The sequence below is a fragment of the Watersipora subatra genome, chromosome 2, assembly GCF_963576615.1.
Source record: "Watersipora subatra chromosome 2, tzWatSuba1.1, whole genome shotgun sequence".
In the NCBI taxonomy this organism is placed as follows: domain Eukaryota; kingdom Metazoa; phylum Bryozoa; class Gymnolaemata; order Cheilostomatida; family Watersiporidae; genus Watersipora; species Watersipora subatra.
The window spans coordinates 7,190,419-7,214,995 of NC_088709.1; the positions used below are offsets into that span (position 1 = coordinate 7,190,419).

Genomic DNA, 24,577 nt, shown 5'->3' on the forward strand with positions numbered 1-24,577 from the left:
ATCTTCGTTTTCAAGTTAGAAATTCTCAAAGATTTAAAATTAAACTTTAGACTAATTTTATAGAGAAATCTTAGGACAACACTGTCACTACCATAAATGTTCTAAAGACTGTTGGTTATGTTATCAACGAATAATAAAATTCAGTTATTAGCAATTGCTGGTAAAATCGCAAAAATGCGGCTACGCGGTCGACCATAGAAAACGCATAAATGAGTCTACTTCTGTGAAAGGGTTAAAAACCTTGAATTTGCCACTGTTTGTGATAGTAAACATGTTCATTTCCATCCGCAGCCAAGTTACTTTTACTTTTTTTCCAACAAAGAGTACACAGAACTACAGACCTTGCACGGGTACTGCTACTGCGTTTTACCTACTAAATTTCTTCTTCAAAAAGGTAAGTACTTCTCATTCAATGTTGTAGTGTATTGTCTATGAATTGCCACACCTCAACTACTTAATAACGTTGGATTTGCCACCGCTCGTGATAGTGGGACAAGTTCATTTCCTTCAGCAGCTGAGTTACTCATTTTTTCCAGCTACGAGTAGGCCTACTGTAACTTACTACTACAGAACTTGCACGAGTACTCCAAGGGTTGCGATAGGCGATGGTGAAAAGAGAGCTGCTGGTATCAACTTACTTTCACCCTGCTTTAGCCATGACCAGCTGTACGTCGCCTCCTCAAAAGTAAGCACAAGACGAAAACTGTTTAATCATACACCCGACAGAAAAACAAAAAATGTCTATCTGCAAGTGTTGCATTGAACTAACATTGTGTTATTGTTATGTCATGCTATGTTCTTCATGTTCTGCTATACCACATGCAGCATTTTCTAACACATTTTTTCAGTATATATATATATTTTTATGCATTTGTATTCCTTATTGTATCTCATAGAAAGGCTATCATGTTGGCGATATGTTTTGTTATTGTAAGGCGCTAATGCTGTATCTGCCTTGACATCATACTGTCTGTGCTGTTATAAATATAAATTTTATCGAAACAACCTCATTACTGTTTGTATATACCATGTCAAAACACAGGCTATAGACAAAAAACTGGTGAGCTATGATTAGTGTTTTAAGCATGTAGAAGTCTCCATTCAATAAATGCTGGCGATAGCAAAATACTTTGTATAATTTTTTAAAAGATGCAAAACTTTTCAATACTGCCAGTTTGAAGAACTTCAGTTTGCCTAGCAATGTCAATTTCATTATCACTTCTCTGTACACAAATAGGGCAACTTCGATTTGAGTGGTTTAAGACTGATGCATTGTAGACTAGCTGTAAAACATATTGCAGATTTCCATTGTTCTCCCCAACATTATTGACATATATGACTGCATATGTGTATGCATAGTGTGATCAGGGCATAAAATTTCAGAAACTGATATTTCGAGTTGTTTTACAGTATGAAAGAAAGCTCTCAATAAACCTCTTGCTGTACATGAATCTGTTCCCGTGGACGGGTAATGCGGCTAGCGGTTTGGGGTCGTGGCGTCACTCGGGGATGCACGCGAGACCTTTTTCGCCCCAAGTGCAGCGAGAATATTCAGGCACCGTTTTCCGAATGAATGAGTTGGCGAGTGCGAGGCGATTGTGAAGCGATTGAGTGCTAAGCAATTGATTGAGAGTGCGAGGCAATTTGTTGCGAGGCGATTGATTGCAAGGCGAGTGCAAGGCAATTGATTGCGAGGCAAGTGCAAAGCGATTGCGTGCGAGGCGATTGATTGCAAGTGTGAAGCGATTGATTGTGAGGCGAGTGCAAGAGAGCGATGGTCAACTGCTCGGCGGGTAAAGACTGGTCATCCATGGCGAGGCTCGGCGGCAGAAGTGCGCGATCGTCAACTGCAAATATAGACGGGTATGAACGAATGCATGAATCTAGAATATTTACTAGATTTTACATGCATCTAGCTGTAAAACACATTGCAGATTTCCATTGTTTTCTCCAACATTATTGACATGTATAAGTATATGCATATTCAGGGCAACCATTTCAGTAGACAATTTACATAATAATACATCACGGCAACAATTTCAGTAGACTGCATATTTGGAGATATACAGTATGAAAGACAACTCTCAATAAACCTTATGCTGCACGTGAATCTGTTCCTGTAGGCGGGTAATGCAGCTAGTAGAAAATAATCGTGATATAGAACAGCTATCTTCAAGTTTACTACAAACTGATCTCTGAACTACAGCTGCCAGTTTTTATTTTTAGAGTATTAAACATGTCAGGTTGTAACAGAAGTTATACGAATCTCAAAGCCTACAGCAAATAGTTTATATTGTCACATCATGCAAGTAAATATCATATATATTGCTTGGCTGCTGCTGCAGAGTTGTTCACTTTTAAATTTCACCACTCACTCATCAGTTGATAATACAACACTGCTTTCTGCTGTCTTCTTAGTACTATCAGAGTGTCTCCTGTTACACACAAGCAAAGCACTTCAGAGGAACCTCTCTTCTTTGCATCCACCAGTTTACCAATATGATTACCTGTGAGAAGAGACAACCCACTCTGGTACATCCATCCCAGTAAAATGTAATGATAAAGTAAAGTGTTTAGTCCGTGAAGGTAAAGTCAATTAACAAGTTCTACCTGTTAAAGAGACTATCAGTAAGACTAGAGAAATATAGAATAAGAACCCTATCAGTCAGTGAAGATCAAGTAGTGTCACAGGTTCTATAAATAGTATAATATTATATTACATGATAACAGTAGAACTTATTACATACCAGTATCAGCGTGTAGCATGTGTATCTCTGTATGGTCTGAGTGCAGAGGTGTCACCAAAATATACTTCGTTGTATAACAGGCTACTCCACCAGGGTAAGTCAGAGCAGTAGAAGTCCACATCACCTCCCCTGTTTCTATATTCACTCTGAACACTATTGATGCATCATATAAAGATACAACAACTGATTCATGGTCAGGAGCACAGAGAGCCATTGTTCCCCATTCACCATCTTGTAGACAAGGAATGTGCTTAATAACCTGTCCATCTAATGAATAGACTGTGAGACGTTTGTTAGACTTATCAGGGACTACTACTTTCTCTCCAGTAACTACCAGTTTGTTAACTGATTTAGATTCATCAGGATGAACCCAACTATCAGTTTGTACACCATTCATATCAGTTACAACAACCTTTCCTGGATGTGTCAGGATATAAAACCTATCATCATATACGCAGAGTTCATTGATCCACTTCACTTTTTTTACGGTTGAAAAAGAAGTAACTGAACTGTCAGACTTATCTATCTTATACACAGTTGACCCTGCACAACCTACATATGTGAATTCATCAAAATGACAGGCTGAATAGCCCTCCTTTACAATGTCTACTACATTCTTGAACTTAAGGGATGTCGGAGGAAGGAATTGGCTGACAAATATGGAGGCAGCATCTACCATCTTCAGCTCTATTTCTCTTGCTTCAGCTGTAAAGATACAAACAAAGATGAACAGATACCAATATTATAACATAGTCACAAATATTTTTCAAATTGAATTTTAGCATGAAATGCACTACAAATGTGTACAAAACAAAAACCAAAATGGACCAGTGACTCAGAAACGGTGTACAGGTTGGAGTTTTAACGTCATAACTTTAGTATACAAGTTGTACTATACTTGAAAATGAGCTACAGTTATTTGCCCTTAATACTATTTTTTCAATGTTGAGTTTGCTCGCTATTGCTGCAGGTAAGGTGGGGAGGAAGCCAGCTGACCACAATCTTAGCCAGTCACCAGAAGCACCGACCAGTCACAGACCTACCCAGCCGGTAAGACGAGGGCTTAGTCCCACTGGGCCGAGGGGAGTGGATGGTTGGGCTAGAAAAGCGACCAGCCGGAGCTGAAAGAGACCGACCGGCTCACTAGACCAAGTAAGTAGGGGTTACAGTATAAAAGACGAAAGCCAAATCCGAAAGAGTCAGAGCATGGACAGCACCCGACGTGGATTGTTGCTATTTCCTGCATGCTCTATGTTACACATTACTATTATACAAATATATTCTTATACTACTCGAACAATCGGTTGGTTCTAAGTAAATGATCACTGTGGATACTTTGTACTGGTGGCAGCAATGAAAAAAATATGCAGGCCAGCTGCAAGAGCCAGCAAACTCTTAGCTGAACTTTCCGCAACTGCCTTAATAGTGGCCACAGGAAAACTCAGAGAGATCAAGTAACCCGAAGCTAAACACTCTGAGGGATAATCTTGCATGTAAGAAGCCACTGACATGGCTACCCGGCGTGCCTGAAGCACGGAAAGACACGAACCATCTGGCCAACATGATGGAAAAAGCATCTCAATACGAGTACGTGCATACGAATGTTAATGTTACGAATACGCTCAGGTATTGGCAACATGGAATACTTCACAATTCACTTCTGGGAGGTAGCTGGATCCAACCATCAGATGGAGACAAATGCGATGTTACTCTTGAGGGAAGTTTTGTCAGAGGATGTGGAGAACTGTGGCGAGGACAACAAAGTCAAAGCCATCTTTGATGCACTCCAGGCTCAGTTCAGCCGGTCGCCCAGGTAAGCTCCAGCAGTACTGAGTTACCTGCAAAGAAATGCATAGACCACCTTCTAGGGGCCTATAATATACGACACCCAACTGAGCCAACATGGCAAAAGAGGTGTTCTGCAGCATGCTTGACAACCCCAGTCTGAAACAATATATAATGGCGATACCTACACTCAAGTTGAACCAAATTATCAGGGCACACAACAAAAGAACTGACTACTGATTGCACAGAAGCAACAGGGATGCCCGTCGGCACCAATAATAGTAGAGGTTGATAGCAAAAAAGCCAGGGTGAGGGTCATGACTAGATGACTTTAAGAGCGAAGATTAGAGTAGGAAGGGAAGAACTTTCTGTGGCTGTGCACAACAATTACGAGGCTTTGGGGAAGTTTGAGTTTAGCACCATGGAGACAACCTTGGTTGGAAAGGATAGACCAACTGCGCACACCCTAAAAACGTCAGGCACAAAGGCCAAGAGTAGACTGGACCAACGGAGGCAACTGGCAAAAATTGGAAGAAGGAAAAGAAACTGGAGGCAGGACTAGCTTAAATCACCACTAGCCTAACATTTGGTCAGGTAAACCAGACACCTGCCTTAAAAGTGGCAGACTCAAAACAGCCTGGAAAGTACCGCATTGTCATCAGGGGCAAAGATAATGCAGAGCCGGTTTGGCACAAGCATTGTATCAGACCGCTTGACTTTTTTTTTTCCCAGAAGAACTAGGAGGAGAGTTGATGCGTCCAGTTCTTAATTCACACTGATTGCACCACAAACTTGATGAGCAAGCAGGTGTTTGACTGGCTTTCAAACCCACACAGGCCCAAGTAGAGGAGAGCGACAGCCTCGGTCTCTTGGCTGACAAAACCAGACTTACTTTTCACGAAGTCATCCAGTTTCTAGTACAGGCAGCAAGTTGTGAGGACTGAGGAGGTCTTTGTTGCAATTCATATAAGCAAAGATGTCATATGAAGGATGCCAATCTTGTTGGCTCGATGGAGTTTCAGAAGCCTGTAAATTACGTAAATGGAAGACAGCTGATGTGCATAGAAAAATATGAGCGCCTGTTGTTGAGAAAAGCTCAGCTGATGAAAGACCTGAGGTGCTGGCCTGGTTTATGATGACCATTTTGTCGGGTTGCCACGCAGAACTACTGCCGTTAGGGCGGATAAAGGGGTGCCCGAGGGCCCCTATTGCCTACTAGCTTGAACCAGCCTGAGTAAAACCACTCCTGTTCTGCTGGGACCAAAAGATCCAGAGCGCAGTAGTTAGGAGTAGAGATGCCCCGATTCCAATTTTACCAGCCGATTTAGATACCGATTCGATATACCGATTCTCATTGAAAAATAATCTGATTTAGATATTTTAGGTTGAATAGATAATTGTTAATTTTATTATGTAAATATAATGCAAAGAAAATATAAATATTGATGTATTATTTGTTTGTATTTATGGAAAAAGACATACATGTATATACATTCACATACTGCCATACCGTGCATCTAGTAACAAAACAGTCAATGGCTCTTGAAATCTGTTATTAATAATGGTAATTAATGTTAGTGGTACAGCTTTATCTGTGATAATTATGTCTTTCTTCTACTGCTGAACGAACTGCTGCGCCTGTACTGTTTAGAGCAAATAAATGTTTCGTTTTATTACCGTTAGTGATTCGACTATCTCAGTGAGACATCTTTATCTTCTATCACTATCGATGTAGCCAGTAGTACTGAAGGGCTCACTTGCCACAGATCATGGAGGACAGGCTAAATACCGATAAGCCACTGAGGTTTTTTATGCGATACAAATGATACATCACATAGTCAGAATCAAGAGAGAGATAGATAACTTTATGCATCGGCTGCTCAAATTACTTTCGTAATGCTAGTAAATAGATACATTACACCCCATTCTTGTTTCTCATGATTGTTCTTTTGTTCGTGATTGGCTGCAATAAATCATATCGCTGTACCAGGGAAATACCAGTTTGTGATTACGTCCTGACTAAAGCCAAAATATTCCTCAGCTGTGTGGATGTTTATTAGGGTATAAACATGAACTAGATTGTGTGACAGGCTCGGAATTCATTAAGTAAAAAGAAGGAACTTGCAGCTGATGATTTGTTATTAGTGTAGCAGGCTAAAATATGGTTTTCTGCTAAATAGTTGACCTGTAAAAAGTATCTGAAGTTTCCGATTTTTTAAGAAAAGATCGGCCGATACCAATTCAGATACTTAACACCCATATTGGCACTGATACCGATTCCGATATTAGAATCGGGGCAACTCTAGTTAGGAGTGCCAACACACCTAGAGCACCTATTCTAGATGGTCGAAAAGAACTAAAAAGAGTCTTGACAGGCTGAATGGCTAGCTGACCTTCTGACGTGGTACCAAGGCATTTTCAGAATAGTGAATGAGATTTAGGCCGGTCATATTAAGTGAAACACTATTTTCTATCAAAAAGGGAATCAAACCTATACACCAACCTCTCTCCCTACCCAAGAAGACCCTAATCGAGGCTCATCAAACTGGCCAGAGGTAGCTGGAGTTCCCCAGCAATGTTGATATGAAAGAAGGATGGTAAGTGTAGGTTCTGCATCGGCTATTGACATCTGAACATGGTAACTAAGCAAAATGCTCAACCCTTTCTCCAGATTGATAAGCCTTGATGATTTACCCAGTAGCAGATTTGTTAGCACGGTGGACCTGGTTGGTGGATATGGGTCGGTGCTCCTGGATGTTCATGCACAGGAGAAATCAGCACTTTCAACATAATCAAGCCTTTAAAAGTAGGTCATGCCCTTCGACATGACTTCAGCCCCGCCACCTTCCAGGAGTTTATAGTGCAAATCCTGCATGGGCTTCAATGGCTAGCCCTGCTGCTTTACCTGGACGACATCAACATCATTGCACCAGACTTTGACAATTCCCTGCACAGACTGGATGAGACATTCCAATGGTTAAAGGGAGTGGGAATCAAGCTCAAACCAGCTAAGTGCAAACTCTTGCAGTGTCAAGTATGCTATCTGGGTCATGCGGCTAGGGCAGATGAGGTGGCTACTGACCTTGAGAAGGCACGGGCAGTCTGGAACGGGTCTGTCCTAAACAAAGCTGCGGGAGCTGCAAGGCTTTCTGGGTGCAGTAGGGTATTCTCGTCAGTGGATCCTGAGCTTTGCTACCATGGCTCGACCCTTGCACAAGCTGGCAGGCAAGGAAGAGGCATGGAAGTGGGGAGACAAAAAACAAGCAGTCTATGTGAGTCTCAAGGACAGTATCTCATCGGCAGCCATTCTGTGGTATCCTAAACTCAGTCAGCCATACATACTGAATACAGATGCTAGCGGATAAGAAAGGGAACGGCGTTGTCTCGGGTACAAGGCTGAAAGATTGATTATTTACTGCAGTAAATTTCGAGAACCTGCAGAAAAAACTACTGAATCACCAAAAGGGAGCTGTTAGCAGTGGTCAAGGCTGTCAAACACTTCTGCCTTTACCTGTATGGGCCAAAGTTCGTGCTCAGACTGTGCTTCGGTGGCTGTGCTAGAGAAAGGAGCCTTCTAGTCAAGTAGCTCAGTGACTGGAAAGCCTGGGCGCATTTAGCTGTTTTTGGGGAAACAGGCAGGAAAATGACACGGCAACACCGATGGGTTAAGAAAGCAAATCTGCATCTGCTGGCAGTGCGAGTTGAAAAATATGGACCAATCAAGAGGGAGCTGGCTAGAAAGAAAACAGATCTTACCATATAGACTCAAGGAAAGCCTGGAAACCGTGTCAAAGGTTGCCATAAACACACACGGTATGGCTGGCTATATGGGCCAACCACTTACCTTATAAGTGGCAGCTGAAAAGGTTGGCCTAGGGCCGACTGAGGCTGCCCTCAGATCTTTTGATACAGCTTGGGTGAAGACTCGAAGTGCCACGGAAAAGGAGCAGGCTGAGCTACAGATGACTGACTGGGGATTACGAGGTGCTGACCCAAGAACATTCGGAACTGCAAAGCAAGAACTCCGGAAGCTGCATAAAATCAAGCAATCCTTAGGATATGACTGAAGGGAATGCTGGAGGCTAAGACATCCCCTATGACCAACCCAGAACGTGTGCCGTATGCTCGCCTGTTGTATGAGTAACCACTGGAGGCAAATGTATGCCTTGGCCCACTCTAGAGTTGACAGGACGACCAGTCGCTTTTGTCTCACCTGTATTAGCCAGGTCTGACAAAAAATAGAAGATGATCAGGAGTTGCGAGATGCGCCAAGCACGGTGTGACAAAGACAGCCAGAGGGAGGCAAAAAGGTTTCTCAAGGTTCCCAATGGAACAAGTTTCTAACCTCGGCTCACCTGGTATGCAAGGTTCAGCTGGAGCGGGTGAGCTAGGAAGAAAATGCATTGGTCCTTGAAGGAGACACATCAACCCCGGAAAATCTGGCCAGATCTGCCCCGCCAACTCTTGTCTGGATTCTTGAGTGCCAGCTCATCAGCTAGATAGTGATAAAGGAGGGTTAGCCAGCTGTTGGCTAACAGCACTTTCTGGGTTGACGTGGCCAAGGTTACTGCTGATCTTGCACCCGACTAATAGATGAGTTAACAGGAAATACCCTGTGGCAGGAGATACAGCAGCTGGAGTATAGGGGCCTGACAACATCTCCGCTGGACCCAAGTGATTGCGCCTCAGGGCAGTATATTAGTTTCTAATAGGGGAGAGCAGAGGAAGCCGCGTGGCCGCTGTCTAGTCTGGACCCCCGAGACACTAGCCATCCCCAGCATTATCTGGCTGCTAAGAAGATGTCTTGGTTTTGCTGGACTCGGAGAAAAAAGGCTCAGCCGCACCGGGCTAAGAGTAGAGATAGACAGCCTGACCAGAAGAGTGACCAGCCAGATGCCAGCAGGCCCTAAAGACCGCCGACTCCTGAGACAAAGTAGGAAAGGCCTACAGTATAAAAGACAGTAGCTATGCCTAGAAAGCCAGAGACTGGAGAGCCTCTGAGGTACACGTAGAATGTTGTTACATATTCCAAATTCTACTTTATACACCACATTTATACAAATAGATTCTTATACCACTAAAACAAATGGCTGGTTATAGTGGAGAAGGGTCACTGTGGATTCTTTAAAATTGTGATCAAAATCTTAAATAGAGTTTCCAATATTTATGGGGAAAATTTACCAGCCACTCTAATGTAATAAAATGACAATGAGCCTCTAAAATTATGTAGATCATTCTGGGGTGTTTAACATTAGTCTTAAACACAAGCATATCTCACTTCCGATTCAATTGCTGAGGTAAGTTTCTATGTATAATGATATTAATCTCAAAGTGACAAAATGAAAGTGTGTCACCATTGGACGTATTGAGTCATTGTTTGGAAGATAAATAGGTGAGAGTTTCCAATGTACTGGACATTCACTAACATTAATTTTATTCATCACTTATCGCAAAAAACGGCTAAATTAACTCAAATTTAAGAAAATGTTTCAAACCAATACCAGTATATATGTTGATAACGTCCATTACTAAAAAACTCTGATAATTCAATATAGCACTTAGGAGTGACACTCATGTTGGTTATATGGAGTATTTGATCTAATTTAGCACATGGAGTAATGTAGCGATGTAGCAAAATACTTTTGCAGAGGCATTTCAGTTCAATCGCAAATTTGAGAACTTCTAATCTTTCTATTTATAAAACTACTAAATCACTCCAGAATTCTTGAAGTATCACTCCTTACGAGTATCTCTGAAAATCACTCTATGAATGAATAACTAAATACATGTAATTGCTATCAAAAATGACAACCAGAAAAAGTATCAAGCTCCCATAATGTAACAAAAAGGCATAATCACCAATAAGAAAACAGTGAAACACCATTTTATGAAAATCTCTGAGCAAAGCACTCGAGCAAAACGAAAAAAACAGAATATCCGACCTCACTGTCATCAAACCAGCCGACAACTCAAACAGAAACCATATCTAAATACAATCACTGGAGTCTCTCTGAAATAAAATCTACTTGTGACCACCTGAGTTGAGAAATGAGAGAGACTCAGAATGAAACAGAAACTGACCACACTCACTGTTTGTGCTTGTTAATAACATGTATAACTTGAATTCATATCATAATACTCCTACCATTGAACGGCTGAATCTTTCTGTCAATCATATTTTAATAAAACTGCTAAACAACTAAGAACACAATTAGTACTAGCAAGTATAAATTTATCTTACAGCTTTCATTTCTGATAAACTCTCAGACATTTTGTATAGCTATTACATTACCTAAAGTAGAAAGAGCTTTCTGATTGGTCAGTTTAAAGGCAGGCAGATCTTCATCAATAAACCTCTGGAGTTCATTGGCTGTAGCTGCATAGCTCTCTGCTAAATCAACCTAATCAATAGACATAAAATATGGTAAGTTATGTACCAAACTAGTACACATAGTAGTAAAACATCTAGAATGATGTGATATAATATGAAACTATATTAAGAACAAATGTTAGAGAAATAACAGGACACTCCAGATGTTCTATATCTAATATATACTAGCTTATTGAAGATGTTATTAAAATGTATTTCATAACACAAGTAGTAGTCAGTTCTGACTGTGTAATAGAAGGTATCTAAAAAATCAATAGTCATGTTGTCCTGTATGAGCTGAAGAAAACAGGTTGACAAAACTGGTTGATTGGATAGCTCAAAGAGAAACTCTGACTTCCCAACTTCTCATGTACATGAGACACAGAATCAGGACGAAAAACAGCAAAATATCTAGTAGTGATATCCAATGTAAACACCATAACAAAACAGTACATTCAATAAGCTATCTCCAAGCAGGTTTACAATTATTGGAAAGATAACTCCTATTACCTGGTGGGCATCTCTGAACCTGGCATCCTGTATGAGCAATAGGGTGTTTATCTCTGTCATTCTGAGTCCAACCTCTCTCTCCATAAATTCTACCAGCTGGTCTTTCGACCTCCTTCTGTTCTCTAGTAGTTCTCTCTCCAAGTCATCATATTTTCTACTTAACTCTGAAAGCTATAAAATTATACTGTTAAATGACTCCATGCTAGATTTCTATCAACAACAAACACGATGCTAAAGTTATATCAGCAAACAAATCATGCGTCTGGAATGAGTTTCTTAAAAATAAATAAGTCAATGTGCTAAGTCCTATCCTTGGTTAAATTGGCTAAAATAAGTTTATTTTTAATCTACATTGAGAGAAATGAGCTGTTAACCATGAATAATATTAGAAACAGCTATTGGATCGTGCCTTTGGTTACTGTGGTGTAATAAGTACAACACACAGTATGTATATGTAAAATTACCATGACTAACTACTTGATCATGTCTATATATTCTTAGCTTACCTGACATACAGACTTTAGTTCACATTATTATTATAAAAATATCATACTTGCTATACATATGTCAGGGCACACAGCCAACTGACACTTGAACTCGTTCTTGCACACAGCAACAAGTTCAGTACTTAGTTATACTAAGTAACAAGTTTATCTTGCGTAAATGCGAATAAGTATATTTGAGTACGTATATACAAGCATTAGTGAAGGTTGTATAAAACAGACTGCTGCATATAAAAAGTGTATTGCCTTTTATAGGTTTGGCAATACCAAAAGTATTTAGGCATCAGATAAAAATAACATCTGTCAGGATGTTGTAAGTATAATATGAATTTGTTATGACTACAAGAGCAGGTTGCGAGAGACACATACATAATTAATTTGATGTATGAATTTAGTTACAGACACAAGAACAGACAATATCAGTAGAAATCCAGTTGCAAAACAAAGCGCTAAACAGGTTATCAGTTGAGTGGAATACCAAGAGATAACAGGTGTCAAACAAACTATAAAATGTTATTATTAAATATTCCAATGTGGGGAGATAAGCGGATGGGTGGTCTGACAGGTGAATTGGTGATTAGTAACCGCTGTTGATTGCGATGTTTCTCGTTGAACAGAATAAAGATCATTGTTGGTCATTTTGATTTAGTTGTATTGTTCGTGAGGTATAGCTTGTAGTTATACCTTACACATACACACCATATGTGTTCTCTTTAAAAGGACAAAATGTCACCAATGACCAAGTTAAGTAGTAACACTATCAAAATGTCACAAATTTTTGTTACAGAGGTAAATAAGCTCACATAAGGAAGACCGGGGTAGGTTGATCATTGGGACGGGTTGATCATTGGATTTCTTGCAGCAGGTATTATTGTTTATCTCATGAGTAATCTTTCAACATGTGAGAAAACCTTTAAGAAAGTGGTAAATGTCAACTCAGCAGATGAAGACATGAGATGAAAAAATTAAAACATTTTTTCTATTATTTCACCTTTTTATCTCATATTTGATGCTGACTGGGCATCTAATACTGGACACAGTATTCATTGTTGAACATTCATATGCTACAATTTATTGTAACAAGATATGTGTTTTAACATGCCAAAATAGTGCACACCTAGTTTCAATGCAGGTTTTGTAATTTATGAAAATTCTACAATTGGCACAGCGGGGCAAGTTCATCATTTGCATTTTGGGACAGGTTGAGCAGTGATCAACCTGCCCTGAGGTATTTTATTTTTCAAGAACAATTATAATTGTCTCATCAGGCAGCCCATGATAGACTGATATGCTTATAAAGTTAAAGAATAGAGAAAGCATAATATTATTATGCTTTATTAGTTATCTCGAGGTGTTGACTGATGTTCTAAAAAAAGAATCAAGGAGATTGACCCCCTAGAAGCTGAGATATAGACAGCCAAACACAGGTCTACCTAATAACGAATCAGAGGAAAACCCTTCGAAAATCCCGAAAACTGTGACGTATAAAATCGACTTAATGGTCATGTGCCGGAGTTGCGCACCCTTACCGCCGTTATGTATAATGATTGTTTTGGCTACGAGGTGTGAAACGCTTCTCGCGATAGTAAATAATTTACATACTAGCTCTGGTTTTTCAGGAAAATCATCCAAACATTGTGTGGTAAAGGCATTTGCCCACAATCCCTCGCCATGATTTTTTAAAGCAGAAGAGCAGATTTTGACTATTGTGCTTCAAATTTTAACTCGATCTCCACGGATATACTCCGAAGATCATCTGTTCAACGAACGGCGCGTGTATAGTCTATATGCGATATCCGCGATTGCAGTTTGTTTAGAATAAGAAATAGGAATGGGACTTTTTGTTCCTTCATCATTTTTCTACTGTGTATCTACTGCAGCATTCAGTTGATTTTCATGATTATCGTCACTATTAACAGACTGGAAGTTCACTACAGCCATAATCTTAGAAAGACTAACTTGACCGTGCTGCTCTTGCTATAAGAAAAGAAAACGATAACTTTTGCTTTGATTTTTCTATTGATCTATTATCTTATCTATGATTATTTTTTATGATTTATATAATATTCATAATGCATATTATACAAAATAATAATATAACTGCGTATAGAATAAATGATGTAACTAATATAATTTGTATAAAATTCCAAATGATAACCGAGATTGATGATTGATTTAATTGATTCTATTTATTAGCTATAGTTAAAAAATCTGAACAACGCTAAAGATGAGTCTGAATAGGGAAGCTAAGTAGGAGAACAACAAAACTGAGCTGAACTAGCAAGATAGCGAAATGTTGCGAAATAATAGATGCGTGTAATTATTTTATGCTAAAACTAATCTACACGTCAGAGGGACTGGTTCGGAATTCTAGGAGCGATGATTGTTAGGCCCAATTTGATTGTTCTATGCTTCCAGGGATTAAACCAATTAAAACGCCGTGATTGTTATAGGAGAGCGCATTAGTTGGCTTAATTGACCAATGGCACACAAGTCGATTTCATACGTCATATATTGATGATTACCAAAACACTTTTGTTTTTTGGTAGACCTGTGTTTGGCTGGCTATATCTCAGCTTCTGGTTGGTCAATCTCCTTGATTCTTTTTTTAGAACATCAGTCAACACCTCAAGATGAATAATAAAGCATAATAATATTATGCTTTCTCTATTCTTTAACTGCTCTACTAGCCATGCATATTTGCATACAAGAGATGATTGTATCAAGACAGTTTAACTACCAGAAAGGTTTCCTAAGATAAAAGCCATGAATTGGGCAAATAATTTTCTGTTTTCAGTAACACTGAAGGCCATATTATTTGAAACAGGACAAAGTAATTGTTGTTATAAGACCTGTTTCTAATTTTATAGTTCACAGTTGGTAGTCTAGCATTTAGGAGCAGCCTTCTCCCTTAATGACTTATGTTCAGTTTTTAACTTATTTTTTCACATAGCTGTTTGCTAATGTTGCTTTTGTACTTTTGTTAGCCAATCATATGTTAGTGAATCTACACATGTTATAATGATACTCATTCACTTTGTCTCTATCTTCTCTACCTGAGTGGTCAGAATGAAACTTGCTAAGCTACAAAATCGTTTTCAAATTCTATCATTAATTATGTACTTAGTCACTATGTTAATCCTCTTGATTCTCGATAATCGCTCATCTCATGTTAGCATTCAGTTGATCTCAAAGGCTAAAGAGAATGGGATAGTATTGCTCAAAATACCACCCCATACAGTCCATTTCGATATATGGACTGTTCAAAGCATGCAATAACGCAATAGCTATGGCCAAACCATATGGATCTTCAATGTTAGTGAGTTCATAAAGGATGCCGCCATAAACGCCATGACCCTCGAAATATTCTGTCAGGTTTTCAAGCCACAGGAACATGCCCTTTAACTTCTGGCATCTAGAAGGAGTCTGATTTTGTAGCTGCAGAAATCACAAACAGACCTGAGCCAGAGAATGCTATGGAACATTAGGTAGATGTTACAGGCATGCCTGTCGCCTCAACATCTAATTTTGCAATACCAACGGATTCCACTTCACAAGTCCAGGCTACTCCACTTGGGAGATAGAGAAATCAATCGATGAAGACCAGAACAATAAAAATGTTTCTCCCTCAAATCTATTTCCAGTGCTCAAACCTGGCCTCCTTAAAATAGGTTAGCAAAAGAGAGGTTGAACACTCTCACTGATGGACACCCCGACGAAGCTACATCTAAAGGCCAAGGCAGATCAAAGGTCTCGAGCAGCCAGTTTCCCAGTTGGGGAAAAGAAAGGAAAGAGAAGCAAGAAAAAAAGTGTTCGAGACATCAAATACAGAACCAGAAATAGAGTTTCCTAACTTATCAGATGAGGAGGAGGCTGATGTTATTCCAAATTTCAAAGTAAGAGTTGGCGACTATGTGTTGGTCAAGGTATACGGTAAGACACGAAACTGATATAAGAAGTATGTATTGGTGTTGGCTATGACAAAAAGTAATAGAGATCTGTTCACAACCATCCTGAAGAGAGTCAATCCAAGCAAATAATCTACATCTGAAGAAAACATTCAGTTGGTGGCTCTGAAGTTATGAGAGTTCTCTCACAACCAATTGTAGGTCATCGTTTTGTGAAATTCCATGAAAATGTTGATGCCTACTAAACTATCCATAAATGACAGTCATTGTTTTGTTACCCATAGTTATTGCACGGACATGCAGAACTCTTTTATTTATCTGCCTACTAATTTGTGAAGAACAGGGATATTCATTCGTTAACAAATTTTACAAGTTTTCAACTCGCTTGCACCTTGATGTTTTATGTTCACTGTTACCAATAATTACATAGGTGTTGCATAAGTGTTTTTGTTAGTTGGAAATTCTACTTGTTACATAGAAGAGTTTAGTTCTGATAAGTCCTCACTTTTCTGAAACCACAGAGAAAATAGTTCTTAGTGACTTTTTAATTTCATTACTTTAGGTTCAGTTTTTTTGTTACTGAGTGTGTAGCTCTTGCTTACTTGGCTATCAACTTTTTATGTTATTTTGATATTGTGTATTCTCATGAAAATGTGCAGTTATATGACTAAGATTCATTAAAATGCACCAAAAACATAAATTTGGTTGTGAGTGTTTTAAAAATAGCTCAAATTCAAACTTTGCTCAACCTGCCCCATGTATGATTAACCTGGCCCACACCAATGCTCAACCCAACCCGTAAGTGATCAACCTGCCCCGTTTTTTTGGGGCCACCTTTTCCATCATGGTTTGGTGTCAGTTGATTCTTAACATCAATTACTTCAGTGATGGCTAGTCACATATACTGTGCATCTTTTTCCCAATTTTGAAGTCGTTTGATCCATTGGTTGAGAACATATGAAACATTGTCAAAACAGCGCTCAACCTACCCCGGCCTTCCCTACATTTAACTCTAGACGTAACTCTAAACATAACTACACAACATAATTACATCTATCTTCTTTGCTGGTAAAGATTGATCAGAGGCTTTCCCAGCAGAAAACAACTAATACTTAGTAGTAAATGAAATGTCCTACTACATGTGTTCTCTTGTTATAATAAACAAGAGGAGACAAATTCTGAACTATTTTCCATCGTTTATCATGGTTGTTATACTTCATGAAAAAATGTTATCAGCATAGTCCATGTAATATTCTCTAACGTAACCTGCTAAGGAATTGTTGAATTCCAGGAGTATGATAAGGAAGACAATGTTATGAATGATTTCTGACTATAGAGTTTAGGCTACTATATCATAAAGTACTCCAGGCTTTACCTGTTCATCTCTAGTACTATGGAGCTGTTTAATCAGTTTTTCTGTTTTCCTTTCATAGTCTGAGAGTACTTTAGTAGCATCCTTAAGTAGAGCAGACAATTCCCCATCTTTAACCTGAGCCTCAACTTTCACCTCACCTCTTTTAATCTTCAGCAGTTTTATCAGTTCTTTTAGAGACATTGGTTGATGGACCAACCCTACATGTAGACCTGAGGCTTTAGTAGCAGACAACAACTAATATTCAGTATTAATAGAGAGATCAGAGTATTTGCGTTTTCTTATTATACTAAACAAGAGGAGATACTTTCTAAACTATGTTTCATTGATTATCCTAATTGTTACACAAAATGATAAAACATAACAAAGAAACTCATGTAATAATAATTATAATGTTGCTATCGATTGGCCCAATTCAAATTATATTATTATATATTTACCAAATATAATCAGTAAAAAGTGACACCTATTTTCATCATGTTCTTTGGTACCATCCATACAATCAGTAAACAATGACACCTATCTCCATCATATCCCTTGGTACCATCCATACAATCAGTAAACAATGACACCTATCTTCATCATATTCCTTGGTACCATCCATTTAAGCAGTAAACAATGACACCTACCTCCATCATATTCCTTGGTACCATCAATACAATCAGTAAACAATGACACCTATCTTCATCATATCCATTGGTACCATCAATACAATCAGTAAACAATGACAACTACCTTCATCATCTTCCTTGGTACCATCCATACAATCAGTAAATAATGACATCTACCTTCATCACATTCCTTGGTACCATCAAGACAATCAGTAAACAATGACAACTACCTTCATCATATCCCTTGGTACCATCAATACAACCAGTAAACAATGACAACTACCTTCATCATCTTCCTTGGTACCATCCATATAATCAGTAAACAATGACATCTACCTGTAACATATTCCTTGATACCATCCATACAATCAGTAAACAATGACACCTACCTTCATCATATTCCTTGGTACCATCAATACAATCAGTAAACAATGACAACTACCTTCATCATATTCCTTGGTACCATAAATACAATCAGTAAACAATAGCACCTACCTTCATCATATTCCTTAGTACCATCCATATAAGCAGTAACCAATAACACCTACCTCCATCATATTCCTTGATGCCATATATACATGTACAATCAGTAAACAATGACACCTCCCTTCATCATATTCCTTGGCACCATTTATACAATCAGTAAACAATGACACATACTTTCATCATGTTCCTTAGTACCATCCATACAATCAGTAAACAATGACACCTACCTTCATCATATTCCTCGGTACCATCCATTTAATCAGTAAACAATGACACCTACCTTTATCACATTCCTTGGTACCATCCATACAATCCACACAGAGAACTTTATAGCAAGAAGAACACCCCATGGCGATTGGTTTCTCGTCGTGTCTTGTACATTTCCTTACATCATACATCCTTGCTTTCTGTTGATATTCCTCTATTTTAATAAGTTCTTTGTGATTGGAATAGAACTCCTCATGAGTCTGGAACAGCACAGAATATACTCAGGTTTTTGAAGATGCAACTAACACTATGATTTTCGGCAAGAGTCCAACAAGGATCAAATTCTTAAAGGTTGACTTGCAACAAAATTCACCTTGCAGTAATTTGGAATCAAAAGATTCACAATGTCTTACTCTGCTGAGTAAGTGAGCTTGTAAGTGCAAATTATGTGGAAATGTGATTACAAGCTCTTAAAAGCTCAAAAAAGAAAACAGTTAATCGTCGCCATCACGAGACCCCCGTAGATTAGAATCTCTTTCCAAAACGGCTCAAACGGGATGTAGTTGTACATCATTGTTGTTGGCTTTTGTTTACACTTTAGCGCAACTTCAATCATGGAAAAATTTTCACAAATATAATTCACGGATCCAATAAAACCATGTCTATTGTTCTTATGCGTCTATTTAATCATGATTGTAATGCTGTCACTTTGAGCACTGATACCTCAAAACCTACCGTGAAAATTTGTTTAATTTTTAAACCTTAGCTCGAAGGAGTGCATATCATCCTCTGATAAACATGACGAGCCTGTTGGTCACCTGTGATAGTCGAAAAATGTTGCAGAAATTATTCGCGCTGTTTGGCCAGAAGTATGGGTCACATGATCAGTATACGACTAGACGATTAGACCAAGCCGAAACAAAACGGTAAAGTAGCGAGCGTCTATATTTGATACGGGCTTTTCGGTAGAACCCGAAGTGTTTGTCATAAACTAATGCTACGAGACGTTTTATATTGAGATTTTTGTTGGCCTTTTAATTCACATGCAACATCACGTGACAAAACAATAATCAAATGTAATGATTACGTCAGAGAAATAAACTAATTCCAATCTACGGCGGTTTCTTGACGACGGTGATTAACTGTTCGTTTTTGAGCTAGTAAGAGCTTGTAATCACTATTCCGCATATTTTGCACTTACAACACAGCAGAGTAAGACATGGTGAATCTTTTGATACCAAATAACTGTACTGTGAATTTTGTTGCAAGTAAACCTTTAAAGGTTTAGAAGTATGACCAACTATTGAACTATCATAATATCAAGTAATTGTTGCTAGTCACTTCTGACATATGAGATTTATTCTTTTAAACCTACATATTTTGTACAAATAATGCTTCAGTGCCACCAATAGGGTAATAAAGTATACAGTTAAACAATTACAAAAAATAGTTGAGAATTTTTAGAAAAGCTCCAAAAGTGAAGCCAAAGAAACAACTCAGAGTAAAATTGAATCAAATATAAAATATGAGTGTGAGTAGCAAAGAAACCCTTGTCATATGAAAATGTTGAACAAGAAAAAGTGAGATAAGTTAACTCACCTCCACATGTTTAGTACAAATCTTCGTTTTACAGTCACAGCAATAGGTAACAGCCAGTTCATTGGCTTTTCCTTTTTGTGCACAAACATCACAAATGTGCAAGTCGTCTTCCCTTCTTATGGCAGATGAAAGTCTTGCTAATGTAACATCAAAAACTTCCCTATAATAGTAATATATGCCACAGCCTATGAGATATAAACACTCAGAACATGATATGTAATGTTAGCTAGTAATACTTTTGAACTCAGACGCCATCTGCTTTAAAGATTGCAGGTTTATTAATTTTCTTTCGCAGATTATTTTAAATTAGGACTTTAAATATGCAAGTGGAGTTATAGAATAGATTTGAGGAATCTACTACAAGGACTTTAGTCACTTAGCGTTAGTACTACAGGTTGAGTAGACAGGTTCAGCTGGTTGGTAGAACAGTTGGTTTATATACTGAGAGTCATGAATTAATGTCTAGTCAACAGCAGTTCAAGTGAAGAGCTTTTAGCATGCTTATAACCACTATGCAAACCAAATCTGACTGCATGACCAGTGTGTAGAGTTCAAATTGGAATTTTGAATATTTTCTCAATTTTGGATGTGAAGAGTAGCAGAGTCTACTATCACTAGTGAAATGCAGATATCCACACATTTCCAAAGAGAACTGGTGATAACTGATCTTGACTTGATTCTTGTTTCCCATTCTCAGAAAGAGGTATTGTGAATGAAACACAGGGTGCAAATGTTATATGATGTGTTTATATCTTTAAAAGTAATTTTCTGTAAGCGCATAATAGTTTGTGATTTAACAAAATCTGTTCCAGGATCTAAATACATATCAAAGTACGTGTAAAACTACTTGAAATCAGCTATCATTAAATCCTTCATGTGAAACAGTAAGTATAAGGGTGTGACTCAACGCCTTTTGTACATTCATGAATGAGTGGCATAGGAAGGAACAACTTAGAAATTTAACGACAGAATTACAGACATTATTGACATTCCAGCAATACTTACTTGCATTTTCCACACCGAACTATTCTATTATTGTCAAAGTCTCCAACCAAGCATAAATAACAGTGGATGTGTTGACATGGGAGTGTCCTTGGATCAATCAACTGATCACCTTCCATCATGCAATACCCGCACTCTATTGGCATATTGGAATGCTATAGTGCTTTTGCCACTACCTACAATAAATAGAGAATACAAATACGTGCACTTGATATCTATATATCAGCTATATGCCATGCATAGAGCAATACAACACAGATGAAAATCTTACGCGTCGTCAGTCAAAAGCACAGGTGTCCTTTACCGGGATATTGCCGAAGCCGGGCCGTAGTCTACACACACAAAAAAACAACAAAGTTCCACGTAGTTATGAGCAAAAACAAAAGTATCCACCCAAATATCTCACTAATCCAATAAGCAGCACACACAAAAACTAAACCAATCGACAGTCACCCATCATGTCAAAATATTACAAGTTTCAAGTCATGTCTTGTACAACTCACCTTATGGTTTATCAAAACTTGTCCAAAAGTCCCTATTAATTTGAGGCTGTCCAATTGCTGTTTTAGAAATAGTCGCCGCTGGCCTAGCCTAACGTCCTGATTCAACATCTCACTTAACTATCAAGGCAATGCTAAAAGAGGGAATCAAAAAGTTCGGGAGCACTCAGCAATGCCCCGATAGTTACTGAGATGTTGAATTAAGACGTTAGGTTAGGCTAGTGGCGACCATTTCTAAAACAGCAATTGGACAGTCTCAAATTAATAGGGACTTTTGGACAAGTTTTGATAAACCATAAGGCGATTTGTGCAAGACATGACTTAGAATATTTTGACATGATTTGTGGCTCTGTCGATTGGTTTAGTTTTTGTGTGTGCTGCTCATTGGATTGGTGAGATATTTGGGTGGATACTTTTGTTTTTGCTCATAACTATGTGGACCTTTGTTGTTTTTTGTGTGTGTAGACTACGGCCCGGCCTCGGCAATATCCCGCTAAAGGACACCTGTGGTCAAAAGCCGAAATTTAAAAAATGTCGATCAAAAAAATATAAACTTTTTAACTATTTGGAGCTAATTAAAACATGCAAACTATGTTGTTAGGGACAGCTGTGTTGACTTACTGACCAAGCAATGCATGCCCACATGGTGCATGCAAGCAGTGTGTTAAAAAAGACGAATACCGTTAATTACTTACATCATTGTAAAATATCGCAAACGATTTCAGGTTATAGATAGCTGTGGTGAGAGAAGAGAGTCATGACATACAGATTGCGCTTGTAGCGGGGATTGTTACATAGTTGTGGCTTGCCTTTGGAATGTGTTCATTACTGGCAGTAAGCCTTACTCTTATGTCATTGGCTGTGCCCCTTTTGTCTATCTTGTGTTGTTTGAGATTATGTAGGCACTCACTTCTTCACTCACAGTGGTACAATAAAGTCATATAGTGTACAGCACATTTCAGCACAAGCTATTTCGGCATTACAATAGTGAAGCTTTCAGATTTAATACAGCGTTATGAAGATAAAACTAGTGGGGACTTTGGAGAGTGGTGCGACAAACTCGAGTTGATAGCAAAGCTCCAAAAAGTAGAGTATTTAGTATCATCCTTGCCGTTATTTCTTTCTGGGTCAGCATTTGCTGTCTCATTTTGTAGTCTTACCCATATTGAAAATCTGCTTGGACCACAATCTATAATAGTTAGGTATAGTACATTCCTGTAGTGACATATATCTGTAGCAAGCCGTTCCCAAACTCCTACCTCCGAATTTCCCTTAGTCCATCGCATGGGGGCAGGATCTACCCTTTGACATGCCGGGCAATTTTCAACAATGTTTTTTACAGCCTTCCTGCTCACGCGTTTACCTAACCTTTGCTCAGCAATATACAAGGGTCTGTCGATCCCAAAATGGTGCAGGTCATGGGTTTTCGTCACATCGTCATAACTAGCGGCATTATCCACTACTGCTACATTGGCCACTTTAGTAGTATTCACTAACCATTTCTGTCTCACCCTGGTTAACATGTGAGCTTTGTTGCAGGATGTTTCTGGTAACGGAATAGTTGAGAGAATCCACAGGACAATCAAGCGTATGGCTGCACGCTCGGGTGGTAGTATCAGTGACATGGTATTCTACTACAACAATTCACCTAATGCTGAAGGAGTGGTGCCGGCAAAGAAGTTGTATGTGTATGTGCCTAGGCTGCATAGATTAGTTGGAGAGGGAGATGGTATGCGACGACAGCGAGACATGACCTGTAACCCATTTAGAGTAGGTGATCAGGTATATGTCAAGCCAGCAAATGTAAAGTGCACATCTGTATGGAAGTTAGGTACAGTGACTGCACTAGTATCAAACACTGCTGTGGAATTTGACAAGATGACTCGTCATGTTGCAGATCTGCGTCACCCTTGCAGAGAAAGTGAGGACGACGATAGCAGATAAATTGAGATTATCCAGAATGATGAATGTGTAGAAGCAGATTTGGCAGATGCTGAAAGGCAGTGATTTGGCCGTACGCAGTAATAGACACCCGCCAGTATCGGTGGTAGATAACACAGTTACCAGTAGAAGTGAAACACAAGATCGTAGGCCGCCAAAGTGGCTAGCAGATTTTTACGTAGCGTAAGAGAAAAGGGTTTTGTGATCTATAGGATCAGGGGAGCTGTGGTGAGAGAAGAGAGTCATGACATACAGCTTGCGCTTGTAGCGGGGCATTGTTACATAGTTGTGGTTGGCCTTTGGAATGTGTTCATTACTGGCAGTAAGCCTTACTCTTATGTCATTGGCTGTGCCCCTTTTGTCTATCTTGTGTTGTTTGAGATTATGTAGGCACTCACTTCTTCACTCGCAGTGGTACAATAAAGTCATATAGTGTACAGCACATTTCAGCACAACAGCAAAGTAAAACATTCGGCACTATCACGATGTTATATCATCTTGGCACACTTTCAACAAATTTACAATAATCAAGTCGAAATCCCTCAACGTTCCTAACACAATACGGGTTGCTCGGACATTATTAAAGTCTTTAAAACTCATCAATACATACACGAACAATCTAACCTCTTTAATAAAAGTATTGATCGGCGTTGAACAAGTAGCTATCTTGACAATTGTACAAATAGCTCATACATGTACTACAAAAGCTAGCTCATATCGGTAGAATTTTCGATTCTGTTAGGAAGGGTAATTCCCGCGCAAGGTACTCCACTTAGACTGAGAAGCGATTGTGTGAACACAGCGGAGTTGAGTTAATCGTTTGCTCAATGTCTTTAGGTTCTTTGGTAACAAACGTTTTATGAAGCTTTTTTATAAAATTTATAAAAGTGTAGTTTTCAGAACTAATTTAAAAAAAAAATTTAAACTAAAGTAACACCCAAACCTGATTAAAAAACATTTCCAAGCTGTCATCTATTGGATGCCGTCATGACGTATTAAAAATACAACTATCCCTCACTAAACTTGTATAAGCCTT

At 38.8% G+C, this 24,577-nt stretch overlaps 1 protein-coding gene across 3 annotated transcripts; it reads right to left on the reverse strand.

Annotated features, from left to right (window-relative positions):
* Positions 1 to 2,199: 2,199 nt before the first annotated feature.
* LOC137387114 (uncharacterized) lies at positions 2,200 to 24,577 on the reverse strand. Of its 3 annotated transcripts, none has more exons than XM_068073417.1 (9): positions 24,485 to 24,577; positions 21,104 to 21,276; positions 20,099 to 20,258; positions 18,573 to 18,759; positions 17,199 to 17,395; positions 11,413 to 11,583; positions 10,825 to 10,933; positions 2,748 to 3,452; positions 2,200 to 2,507 (listed from the first exon to the last, which is right to left on the reverse strand). In XM_068073417.1, the coding sequence occupies exons 2-9, from the start codon at positions 21,244 to 21,246 to the stop codon at positions 2,365 to 2,367; spliced, it is 1,815 nt and encodes a 604-aa protein (XP_067929518.1). In that variant the 5' UTR covers positions 21,247 to 21,276; positions 24,485 to 24,577; the 3' UTR covers positions 2,200 to 2,364. The 3 variants fall into 3 exon arrangements, with proteins under 3 accessions (XP_067929518.1, XP_067929519.1, XP_067929520.1); XM_068073418.1 differs by lacking the exon at positions 24,485 to 24,577 and adding an exon at positions 24,166 to 24,275; XM_068073419.1 differs by lacking the exon at positions 24,485 to 24,577 and adding an exon at positions 22,296 to 22,335.

Bases quoted from the DNA above. Each gene is read 5' to 3' on its own strand.
- LOC137387114 (XM_068073417.1), bottom strand. From the start codon at position 21,246: ATGCCAATAGAGTGCGGGTATTGCATGATGGAAGGTGATCAGTTGATT. The intron at 20,259-21,103 runs GTAAGTATTGCT...TTACTATTATAG, and splicing joins GTTCGGTGTGGAAAATGCAA to GGAAGTTTTTGATGTTACAT. The intron at 18,760-20,098 runs GTGAGTTAACTT...GTGCTGTTCCAG, and splicing joins TTTGTACTAAACATGTGGAG to ACTCATGAGGAGTTCTATTC.